The sequence below is a fragment of the Gobius niger genome, assembly GCF_951799975.1.
Source record: "Gobius niger genome assembly, chromosome: 7".
Lineage (NCBI taxonomy): Eukaryota > Metazoa > Chordata > Actinopteri > Gobiiformes > Gobiidae > Gobius > Gobius niger.
In genome coordinates this window covers 20,800,376-20,813,128 of record NC_136858.1, presented here as the reverse complement: position 1 = coordinate 20,813,128, position 12,753 = coordinate 20,800,376, and the positions used below count along the sequence as shown (strand labels likewise).

The 12,753-nt window shown below is 40.0% G+C and overlaps 2 protein-coding genes across 2 annotated transcripts; one reads left to right on the top strand and one right to left on the bottom strand.

The window, feature by feature from the left end:
* Positions 1-4,457: 4,457 nt before the first annotated feature.
* Positions 4,458-7,683, bottom strand: fbxo5 (F-box protein 5). Its single transcript, XM_079560162.1, has 6 exons — positions 7,603-7,683; positions 6,386-6,952; positions 6,144-6,314; positions 5,940-6,030; positions 5,074-5,262; positions 4,458-4,871 (listed from the first exon to the last, which is right to left on the bottom strand). Exons 2-6 carry the CDS (start codon positions 6,931-6,933, stop codon positions 4,611-4,613), a joined length of 1,260 nt encoding a protein of 419 aa, XP_079416288.1. The 5' UTR covers positions 6,934-6,952; positions 7,603-7,683; the 3' UTR covers positions 4,458-4,610.
* An 844-nt stretch (positions 7,684-8,527) lies between these two features.
* Positions 8,528-12,663, top strand: mtrf1l (mitochondrial translational release factor 1-like). Its single transcript, XM_079560358.1, has 8 exons — positions 8,528-8,971; positions 9,051-9,130; positions 9,303-9,407; positions 11,100-11,178; positions 11,268-11,431; positions 11,498-11,615; positions 12,156-12,292; positions 12,378-12,663. The coding sequence occupies exons 1-8, from the start codon at positions 8,536-8,538 to the stop codon at positions 12,582-12,584; spliced, it is 1,326 nt and encodes a 441-aa protein (XP_079416484.1). The 5' UTR covers positions 8,528-8,535; the 3' UTR covers positions 12,585-12,663.
* Positions 12,664-12,753: the final 90 nt, after the last annotated feature.

The window sequence follows — 12,753 nt, the reverse complement described above, 5'->3', positions numbered from 1 at the left end:
GTGACCTACAGGTAGATCTTTGGCACATCTTGAGTTCTGGATTCATAAATTGTGAATGCAAAGTAAATGCCAGAAACCCACTTGCTCATCTTGACTTTTTTTCTCTTATAAATATGCATTTTCCAGTTAGAAATGATGAGTTTCACCTGGTAACTTTGTTATAAACCCAATACTTCATTGTAGTTTCAGTAATTGTACTAGGGATTTACCCAATACGCTATAGTTTTAAGCAGAAATTATTTCCAAAGAAAAAAATGGTAAAATTTGTAAATCTTCCTCAGGCCGTTTTCTTAGACAGAGGCTGAACATGGTCGGTGACCACTGCTGTAGACTATATCTGTGCATACACCTGCCTTTAATGCATCTACAAATATGTCCACTATCTATGAAATAAAAGATCTTGCTCTATTTTTCAAAGCTGAGTGGTTTGTCCAGCTGATTGCTTCACTTGTCAGTACTTTTACCATTACGTGAACCTCTAAATAATGCAAAATCAGATGGTATTTGGCAACAGTATAATGGAGTAATGAAGATGGATGTGACGAGACACACATGAGTTATAAAGACAGGATAAGCAGTATGACCTTCTCTTTCTCCCTGTGGCTGTTTGCTGATTGACATGAAGCCAGATGACACTGACGCAGAAACATTAGCAGGAAAATGTGCCATTAGAAGTTTGATTTTCTATTTGTCTTGATTGTAAATTGAACAATGACGGTATGGGGAAAACAAAATGTTTCCGTCTTACACGAAGTCATTTCTGAACATCTTCCTAAACATCATGGTTTACAAACTCAGTTTAGTAAAGTAATAACAAAACAAACAAATAACAAGACTTGCACCAATACTTGTGGCTTTTAGAGGATGTGGGTCTTCCTGCTGCTAATGTACTGCACTGGGTCTTGTGATACTGCATTCACCACTGGCCGTGCTTTTTTCTCTGCACCATTAGCAGACTTCTCACTGATAGAAAGCTTTTCGCATCCAATGATGATCTATAATTTTTTCCAAAAAGATGTTGTCAACCAGAGAAATGTGCAAATGTTCCAAAGTGTTCCAAACAGCAAGATCTAGGAAAAAATACATTAAGAAGGTGATAATGATATCAAATAAATGTGAATGAGTTATTCAATTCATTCTCTAAACTAGGATAAAGAGACCGACATGGCTCTGATGTGACTCACTTTGTTTTTTGTTGTCACTTGTCATTTGGCTGGTAAATGTCATAAGCTGTTCTTTTGGGTCACAATGAAGGATCTAATTTTAGAAATAAAAAATACCAGGAAAACCAACTTGGCCCGTGAGATGTATTGAAAGGCCTTGAATAGACTGCAAAGAGAGAGAAAAAGGCTGAATGAGTATCATGTTTTCCCTGGGTCAGTGTAGGTTTCCCTCAGGTATTCCTCAGGTATTACAGATGGCCCTATCACTAAAAACATGTAGTATGAGGCCCCTATGGGATGAATGAGCGTGTGTTTGTGACTTCAAATGCTGGACGAGAAATGGAAATTAGCCCATGGCTACAATTCGGCGCAGAATCTCATCTCATGTGTGTTCATTAAAATGCACTGTCCCAACATCAAAACAAATAGTGCAGTGTTAAAACAACAACAGTTGCTTTTTTTTGCATTTAATTTGTAAATGAAGAAAAAAATCAACATCCACAAATCATTTAAAACAGTCATATATCTCAAATACAGGAGTTGCAATTTTTGGTGATAATTGTTTTATTTGAATGAAATGTTGCAGCGATCGTCTATTTGAGAGCATGTCCACTCCCCAGGACCTTTGTGATTACTGCTGCTGTTGGAGAGGCCCTACTCATTAACTCTCATCACGGCTGATCTTAATGGACCAAACAGCGTAAAAATAGACCTGGAGAGGAGGCCATACCTTTTAACACCAGCCGCACAGTGTGCAGTGTCTTTGTCTGTTTGTAACAATGATTGCAGTTTTTGTGCAGGTTCATTAACATAATTTGAGAAAAGAATAAAATAGTTTCATATGTATGGGTCAAAATAGTTGTAATTTAGTAAAAAGAAAGTAATATGGGATATAATTTCCCATATCTGTGGATGGATTAAATTGTATAAATCAGGGGTCCCAAAGTCTGGCCCAGGGGGCCAAATGCCAAATCCTCAGACCAATTTTTGGTGGCCCTCAAGCTTCTTGTTGAATTGGCACACATGGCCAGAAATTATACTTTTTACCACACATTTCATACTTCTACACAATTCTAACCTCAAAAACAAACTTTTTATTTTGGGAAGTAGCTGGTTTTAAAGTTCCCAGCCTAAATTAAGATGTGGGACAAGGATTAAAACTCTGCTAAACGCACGCAGTTGAAGTTTTAACTACTGATCTGTGGCCCTCCACATATACACCTCAGTACAAAAGTGCACTTAACTTCCCACCAGTTAATAATGAATGAAATTGTAAAGCAACTCTGAGTGTGTAGAAAAGACAAATGCTAATACATTCATTTTATTATTACAGTTATTATGAAATTATTCATTTATTATTTTTCATGATTCCATCATCAAATGTAGCTAATTTTTTAGCACTTAGTGCTCACGTTGGACGGGGCCTTTCTGTGTGAAGTTTGCATGTTCTCCCTGTGTCTGCATAGGTTTCCTCCCACCACAAAAAACATGTGCGCTAGGTTGATCCTCCAGCTTTAAAAGAGTGTCACATTTTTGTGTTGGAATAGTTATGACAAGAGAAAGAAAAAAATATTCTACACTAACTTAATCATGTCTAACAAGTCTAAAATCTTTTCTCCAAATCCTGTGTCTGTGTCTCTGCATCCTGCTTCTGGATGGTCTCCCTTTGGGCAAAGCTATGGTCTCTTCACTCGGTAATTACTGACTGACACATCAAATGAGCCACAGCCTATATGACAGTCACTGCAAACATGCATCATCAAATAAAACAAGACTTTGCCTGGATGTTTTGTCATGAATCATCACTGCATCCAGAGGCAGAAATGAATGGCTGTCTTAAGGCAGAGACTTGATGGCTGAAAAGTAGGCGATTTATGAATGGGAGGGGTCACGTGTTGAGTTTTTGACCTTAAATCTGTGGTTAAATAGAGTGTGTGGGTTGTTTCTAATTACTATTAGGAGGATAGGTTCTGTTGTGAGGTGTCTGGGAGCAACACAAGGTGCTCGATAAATCTACCAGATATACGGTCAAGAGAAAGGCCACAGTGCAGATTAATCACCACCCAACCAGAGTTCATTTGGTACTGACGTTTCCTGGAGATTCCACACCGGACACTATAGGCTTTAAAAAGAAAAGACCATAAAGGGGACAGCAGGGGACATAATACAGCATTCCAGACTAGCACATAGACTTTTGATTTTATTTTTCAGATTTTGGGTTTGAAGAACTCCTTAACTTAACTCTCACTTTCCACTTTTGGCCAGTTCAGATCAATATGATGTACGTCTGGTTTTGTATAGTAGCCTATAGAATGTACAATGGAATACAATAAAATTGTAGCACCCTCAACTGGGCATGAAATAAATATTAAACATAAGCTTGACAATATAATAAAAAAAGACAAATCTTAAACAAACTCATGAGCTGACATCCACGAGAGGCTTAATGTCTATGCAAGCTCTTACTTGACCTCTATGCCTAAAATAAAATACACATTAAACTCAAATAAACAAAGAAAATCTTTAGATTCTTTTACCTAGGTTTCTTGGTTTTGACATTTTCTTCTCTGATGTGCGGGGACGTTGGCTGGCAGAACCTAAATATTGCATAAAATAATTGGCCTAATTTACCACTAGGGGGCGGAGGGGCAATCAAAAAAGCGTTCATGTAAATAAAAGGTAATTTGCAGGCCTTTTAGCGATTATATATATAGCGATTATAGCGATAATATGAATACACTTGCATTAGTCTAGAAATAAGCAATCGTAACTTGGTAAGATATGGCAAGTAAATACGTTAAGCCTAGGTGGCCATAACATTTGTGAATCTTATAACGTAGAACCATTTGCGCCTTGGCTCAAGACAAGTTTGGCCCAGATATGGATGAAAAGACAATTGGAACTTCTAATCCACTGTTTATGGGTGTCACATTTGTAAACACTGCCCTCTTGTGACATTTTAATGTTAAAGCCACGGTTTATCCAGAAACCAGAGACATCCAATAATGGGTAGATACTAGTTTCATTAAGCGAACTGCCGCCGTTAAACAAAAAGAGCCAGAAATAATAACAGATGACGAGTTTATATGAAAAAGTGTGTATTTACAAGTATAGCACAAACGTAAATAATCCAATATAAATTTATTTTTAAGGTTAAAACCATTTAAAAGTGTTATTTACATATTTTTAAAATATTTAAATATTTACAAACTTCCATAATTCAGACAAGTTTATAACAAATAGCATTCACATTTGATTGTCTAAAGAAAGTGCTCATTCAGTGAATTTCTTTGTAAGAAAACCTGCTTGACAATGTAAGTTCTACAAATATTGTAGAAGCATTTTTACCTTGTGCTTTGGTAATAATAAGAATCGTTTGTATTAAAAATGCCACAGTGTAGCTCAAAGAGACAAGGATTTGACTAAAAGCCATGTTAATCCATTAGTTCATAGGCGCCGGACATTTCTCCTGCTGCGGGCGCTCCCTGGGAGGATTGTAGAGGTTTTGGATGCGCTGAAGTGTGAACGCGGCTGCAACTCTCTGCAGGGAGTAGAGCCGTGGAAGGATTTCTGGCAGCACGTGCAAAAGTCAAACTGGCAGCTGAGCCTGGTACACGTCGCCCTCTTAGCCTCCTTCAGAAACGTTGCTGGCGAGCCACAACGTTTACAGTGACGCAGGGACTCGTGCTGTTTGAGAGCACTTGCAGCCTAAACACACAGTGAAAGACATGTTAATCAATCTTTATTTCTAAAGCGCTTTAGAACCAAAGTGCTGTGCACATTAAAAATATAATTGAAAAAAGGTAATGTAATCTAAATTAAAAACAGACCATTATCCCATTGACAAAAAATTGCCATATGTAATTATTTGAAAAACATTGAAAAATGTAAGAGGTTTTTCAATAATTACCTCAACATATTGATCGAAGCGTGAACAGTTAGGAGTTTTAACTGAAGCTGCATTTCCTTTTTTTCCACAGCTTCGCGGCGGTGCAGAGGAGGGTTGAGTGGCCACAAGCTGCATGCTGGACAGGACAACTCTGGATAGACTTGCATCTCTGGTCAAACCACAGGCTTTTCCCTGCAAGAATTCAGACTCCTAAACAAAAAGAAAGCACCAGGTCAGAACTACTTTGACAAATGGCATTCAAATAAGATTTTTATGTTTTTTCTATTTATTAATTTATTTAATACAGGCTGTGACAAATACAGTATTAATCATAGTTTTACACTAAAGAAGTGACCATTTCAACTCTAAAATATTGGAGACATAAGGAATTGTCATGGCCCATGGCAGCACTAAACTGGCTACCGCCAGACAAGATATCACAAGTTATATTTTTGTCTGCGAATGTCTATCATGTGTCTGCAGTAGCCATAGCCAATCGTATCAATCGTATCCGATGACGTATGACGTACCCGCTGTAAACTTTTGAGCTAAACTATTTAGAACAGGGTCTAAAGCGTGATCGAAAGATAGAGTCACTGCTGTCATGTTGGAGCTGTCTATAATCCTTATCTATAAACAAACTACAAGCTTTCATTTGTCGAACAGTCATCATCGTCTCGTCGTCCTGTCTTGTTTTAATCTGGTTTAATCATTTCCTATAGTTCAATTTTGAGTCAACCCAAAAAGAATAGATAGAAAAGACATGTTATGAAGCTAGATTTGATATGGTGGTACTTAAGGGTCAAAAATAAGTTTAGGTGCAAATTTCAGAGTCAACTTTTTGCCGTTTGTTAAAACCAGTGCATTTAAAATAATATTCCACTTACTCTCAATGCCTTTTCTGCAAGATGACATCTCTTCAGAGCTGTTGAGTCTTCATGGATTATTTGTCTCCATGATCTGCTTACTTTCTTGCAACTGCAGAAAGCATTACAAAGGATTTTAAATAAACTCATATCAAATATTTCAATATATACACACACACAGGTAAATAGGCTGCTGCTGTTCACAACATAAGCAGCTTAATTTACCTGATGAGGTCCAGGTCTCCAAGCAAAGCCAAAATCTGAGCCAAGATGCACTTCATGTTTCTGGACAGCAGGGATGAGAACATGTCAACATGGTCCTCTCCCATCTGGCCTCCAATCACACGGTCCAAGTGGTAATCCTCTGCCAGTTTCGGGATGATACTCCAGTCATACCTAAATAGATGAGCAAACATTAAATACTTAGGACCATCAACACATTGTGCTGAATAAACACCACACAATACCTTTTATTCTTTTGGAAGCTTTTGGCGAGTTCCTCACAAACTGCCTGGTTAAACTTAAGTATGGGTAGGCTTGGGTCACGGTGGCAGTCAGCAGGAGTGGAAGACATGGAGTATCGGTCATTTCTCTTCCTGTGAATATCTAAAGGAGTGAAGACTCCCATCACAAATGGAGAGATTGTGTCTTGACATTTAGTTGGCGATGGTTTTGGAGTAACATGTTTTTCTTGGTACGCTGCACCAATAACAGGCAGAAGTGTATGTTGTCCATGAACGTGATCATCCTCTTCTTCAATCTGACTGTTGTGCAGAGAGAGGTAACCGCTGTCCTCGAGCCCTGGGTTCATGGCCCGGTCCTGGTCCTGGTCAGTAGCATTTTCCTTGTTGTGAACGGCTCTGGTGTTGTCGTTTTGGGAGAAAACTGTGGGTAGGGGGGCTTTAAGGACAACAGCCTCCTTCACTGGGGACCCGTGCACTGCTTTGAAGTCAGCAGCAGACGTTTTCTCTACGTTGCTGGGAACCTTCATGTTGGCCTTCTTGTTATATGTCATACCCCCTTGTGTAAAGACCCTTTAAAAAGAAGAAAGAAGAAAAGACTCATGTTAAATCTGCAGTGTGCTGGTATAGAGAAGCTCAGCACGACAAGAAATTGCGCGCCCCTATCCCACGTAGCAAAAGGAAGAACTGGAACTGAGGTTTTGAAATTGTAAAACAAGTGGCAGCAAGCAAATGTCTGCTTAATATAAAAGTAGTGGTTGAGTCATGCATTATTTGCAGTCATTCAGTTGTGAAGTCCATCATCCGGTATGAAAAAAACATAAATTTGGCGCGGACAAGGTAGAAATTTGGCGGATATTCAAATGAGACATAAATACTTCCGTTTTTTTGTTGGCAAACTACAAACTAAAGATGTACTTAATCCAAAGATATAGAGAAGAGATCCCTCAGTTAAAATGTAAAGGATATTCGTACGAGTGCACCTCGCATGCGTTTAGGCAACAGCGAGTAGTTAGGCTTAAGCTATCGTTCACTATTTAGCAGCGTTTCGACTTCAGAGCTATTCGGGTTCATCGAAAACAATCGTGAAACACAAGCCGTGATACACTTGCAAAACGTATAGGGATACATTATTACAGGCAATAAATCAACATTGCTTGAAAACATTGGATAAAATATATAGCCTACTGCTATTGCAGATACATTTTTACTAAAATGCTTACCTTATAACTCTGTACAGCTAATCCCTTTATGCTACAAATAAACTTAGCACGGCGTAAATGTACAGCTGATAGCAACTGCCCATTCCGTGAAAATCAACAGAAAATGTCCGCCACTGCGAGGGTCTCTTTTAAAATCCGTGCGCAAAAGGCGCAAACCAATCCCAGAGCGTCTCTTTAAAATTTTAGCAAATGGGAGAAGCTTCGCGCTCGTGATGACGACAGCGCGCACAACACGTAGTGGTGCCGCCAGTTTTAGATTTTTCCCTCTCGATCTGAAATGTTACAGTATGGCTACACTTATGAATTTCAGGTGAACTTCGACACGGTTCAGTAGTATTAGGCTCATTTAATGTGCAACTGCAATCTCAGAGTTAGGCCTACGTCAAATCCAGGTTAGAGAGCAGCGCGGCGCAGGGCTTTGCTGTGTGCACAATACAAACCACCTCGGTGCGGTATGTACTCCGTGCGTAACTGGGTATGTGACCATAGACTGTATATACGGACGGTATGTGAACAGAATGACTTGTGCATTTGCATTGACTTCTTTTCTTCCCCGATAGAGGTCAGCACCACCAGCCAGTTAGCGCCAGCTCACTTGGTTTGTTTTGCCTTCACTGCGCAAGCGCAAGATATTCAACATGTCTGCGCCCTTCAGCAATCTGGTAAATAGAGACGTGGGAATAAAACTAGCTTTTATGGCCGTGGATTGGCGTTTTTTAAGTCAGAAGCAGTGCCTGTTATTGCCTATACGTTACTGTCGGTAGTTATTCCTTCTGAACAATACATATATTCTGTACAATGTCCCCAGGAGACATCAGAAATCCGAAACATTCAAGTTGATTATAAAATAATCGGTTAAAATTACATTTTGAAATAGTTTTGTTGAGGTAACGCAATATTTCGGATCCAACTCACTATTTATCATACTTTAAAATGGCTTGGAAAAATGTACAACCCTTGCTCCATAAAGTAAAGATAATATTGGAGCCTTCTTTTCAAAATATATCCCGTGACGTATACAGACTGCGAAGAAATATTACTTTTGAGAGGTTGCAACCGCATACTCTTGTTTGTGATGGGACGCCCAAGAGAACTCTTCACACCACTGCATCCGTGATGGTGTCCAAGATACTCACACTGGAGGAGATGTTTGCCAGAGCATCTCTACAAGACTTTATCAAAAAGGTGGAGACAGAGTACAATGACTGTTTAAATGCAGTCAACACGACTGAGTCGGAAGAACATCCTGCGGAAGAAGAGTTGAGAGCTAAGCGGACCAAAGTCTCTCGTCTGACCCCGGTCATTCAAAGCATCAGAGAACTGTATGCTAAAGAGAGAGAACTGGGCGAGACAGAGATTCTTCTCAAAGGTAACTGTGGCCAGAATACTGACAATGATCCAGGGTCATTAAATGTAACAGACAAGTGTGAAATGCCTTGTTTTTACAGATGAAGACACAGCCCTCAGAGAACTGGCAGAACTTGAAAGAGAGGCCTGTTTGCAAGACATTCAAGTGTTCAGACAAAAGGTACTGAACCTAAAAGCTATTTTTATTTCTTTTTTCATCAAAGAAAAGTAAAAGCTTGGATGAGATAGTCAATTAAAAAAACAAAAAACAACCAAAGGCACTCTGTTTTCTTTTTTGTCCTTTGTCTGTGTCTCTCCCACACCGTAACATTCACAATTTATGTATTTTCTAGCTCCTGGATCTGCTGATACCAGAGGAAGACCGAGATCTAAATGACCTCGTCCTGGAGGTCACAGCTGGAGTTGGGGGACAAGAAGCTATGCTGTTTACTGCTGAAGTAAAACATAATGTCATAATTCTCATAAAATACTGCTACATATATTGCCTATATGCATTATACTTAGAATATTAGTGTAGGTGCAGTGTATGTGCAGTGTACGTCTGATAGCCTAGTGGTTAAAGGGATATTTCAGGATTTCAGGATTTTTGACATAGGGCCTCATTTCCTAGTTATTTAGTTGCTGATTTCTGGATATCAGCAAGCCTGCATTAAAAACAGTCAGGCAAATCACTTATGACACCAGACTAACCATATAAATGTCTGTGTCGATAGAATAATTTAAACCATTTTGCATTTAAAGGAATAGGCCACCGTTTTTACATACTGAGATATGTTCTTACCTTAGCTTTGACGAGTTCTTTAGGACCTGTCTGGTCTTCCCCCGTGCCTTCAGTCACGTAAACACAGCGCAGACGGCGTTAGCATTTAGCCTCTCCCCCTCTCCACTATAGCTCCAAAACAGGTCAAGATAGAAGCTACCAAGCTCTTCCACGTTTTCCCTATTTAAATATGGTTAAATAATGTAAGGCGTAGTAATACCAGGAGTAGTTCGAAATCCGCGCAGTAATCTTCACTTTACTGTGCGGATGGCAAACTACATTATAGTCCCCCCTTTTATCCGCTTAGAAAATTTGTAGTGGAACACTTCACGTAACCATATTTAAATAGGGAAAACGTGGAAGAGCTTGGTAGCTTCTATCTTGACCTGTTTTGGAGCTATAGAGGAGAGAGGGAGAGGCTAAATGCTAACGCCGTCTGCGCTGTGTTTACGTGATTGAAGGCACGGGGGAAGATCAGACAGGTCCTATAGAACTCGTCAAAGCTAAGGTAAGAACATATCTCAGTATGTAAAAACGGTGGCCTATTCCTTTAAAAGACCTTATATTTGAGCAGCATCAGCTTCGTGGTTGTATAAGCTACGCGGTGGCAGAGTGATCTACTAGAAAATAGTCCCTCAAAATGCGATCATTCATGTGATGCAAGGTCAGTAATATTCCAAAAATTATTCTATCGACACAGACAATTATGTCGTTAGTCTGGCGTGTGATTTGACCCAGGTGAAATATCCCTTTAAGGCTACTGCACATATGCTGGAACACTGTTCTATCCTCAGCATTTATTCAACCTGAAAAGACTCACAGAGACAGAACAGGCATTAGAACGTTTTATTGACATATGAATCATTATTGGGGCTCAGACCCCAGCGGAAGATCGCTTGAATGATATGAGCTGCTGGCATTGACCGCTAGCCAGTATCTTCCCTGGAGCCTGGACACTGGTGGTGGTAGAAGGAGACCCGGGGCGGCCTGTCGATGAGCCAGGCGGAGAAGGGGGTGGAGGAGGGTCGTAGCACGGCTGGGAAACTCTGAGTGATTGACCAGGGCGCTAAGAAGGAGATCCTGTGCGACGAGTGGCTGGAGCGGAGATGAACGCCGCGTTGATTGGTTGAAGTGTAGGTGCGGCTAGAGCTGGGTCTATGGTTGGATAATTGAAGAGCTGCCGTGATGAGGAGATGAATGAATGCAGCTGGTATGGCTTCCAGGTTGAATTTGCGCATAAGCTTTATTTGTGGGTTTCAGTTCTGGCTCCGACAATGTATTCCCCGCCTATGACCCTCTTTTACCTTCAACTGTTAGAATCTCTAGGCCAAAAATCCTCATAAAAATATTTGTGTACCCTTATCCAAAGGTTTTTGACATGTACCAGGGTTTTGCTTATCACCATGGCTGGTCTTTTGACATGTTGGAGTATGCGAGCAGTGATATAGGTTAGTGGGAGTGCCGCAAATTTTGTTTTTATTATTCCTAATAGAAATGGTATTAATATTTTATGGTTGTTGGAATATTTGCTCAACAGGAGGACTTCGGCGTGCTTCGGCCAGTGTCAGTGGTCATCACTGCTATAAGAAAATGAAGTTCGAGGCAGGTGTCCATCGTGTACAAAGAGTTCCCAAGACTGAGAAACAGGGTCGAATGCACACCAGCACCATGACTGTGGCTGTACTACCACAGCCTACCGAGGTTGGACAACACAGTCATGTTTCTTGCATTACCTTTCTGTGATAACTGTTCTTGTGTATATGCTAGATCTCTTTCTGCATAAACCCCAAAGACTTGAAGATTGAAACAAAGAGGGCCAGTGGTGCGGGGGGTCAGCATGTGAACACCACTGATAGTGCAGTCAGAATAGTCCATCTGCCAACAGGTAAAACCATAAACAGCCCAGGAATGCAGCGGGTAAAATATGTATTGGATGTCCATATTTCTCTGTAATGAATCCACACATGCAAAGGAATCCATGTTGTGTGTAATAATATAAAATGACACAAACATAAGTTACAGAAGGATTTCTAAACTTCAGAATGTTCATTGTTGAACATTGTTTGGAAGAATGGGCCAAAAATCCCATCCGAGCAAATGTATGTGCTGTGTGTATAGTGTGTTTTCAAAGCTGGAATGTGTCCTGAAGGAGTCGTGCTTTTGTACAGTTCCTACATTATTACACAAAACCTATTTTTTGGACATCTATGGGTTCCTGGCACGTGTGGATCATTTGTGTGGATTGTGTGCGTAGTACACAAGTGTATAGTTGCCAACATCTGGTGACATTTTTGTGTCAATAGCACTATTGGAAATACACTTAGGCTACTTAGGAAAATAGTGATGCGTAAATAATTTATTTGACCTGTAAACGGGAAAGTTGTTTCATTATTCTTATGAATTCTATATTTCTGTCTGTTTTAAGGTGTGGTTGCAGAATGTCAGCAGGAAAGGTCCCAGATAAAAAATAAAGAAAAAGCTATGAAGGTCCTTCGAGCCAAGCTGTACGGTATGAAATTAGAAGAAGAGACCAGCAAACGGTATCAGCAGCGTAAAGTACAGGTGGGACATTCAAAAACACACGCTTTTTAGGCGGTAAAGCATTTTGCAAACAACGTTTATATGAGAGATTTTGGTGCGTCCTTAGGTTGGGACAAAAGGCAGGTCAGAGAAGATTCGGACTTTTAACTTTTCTCAAGATCGTGTTACCGACCACCGCATTGGAATGACAGTGCATGACATCAAGAGCTTTCTTCTCGGTGAGGATCTACTGGAAGAGATTAATTCATCACTGCAAGAGTTTTCAAACCAGGAGGCTCTTTTAGAACTGTTTGGAGAGAATGATCAAGACTGAAGCCTGTCTACCTAATACAAGAATAAATCAGTGTTTACCAGTACACTTCCATTAAACACTAGTATACCATCGAATTTCTTTCCCCGAGTATGAGGGAATATGTTCCCCCCCAAATGGGTGGTCAAATGAAGCACTGGATCTACACATCTGATATACTGACTTTTTCCCA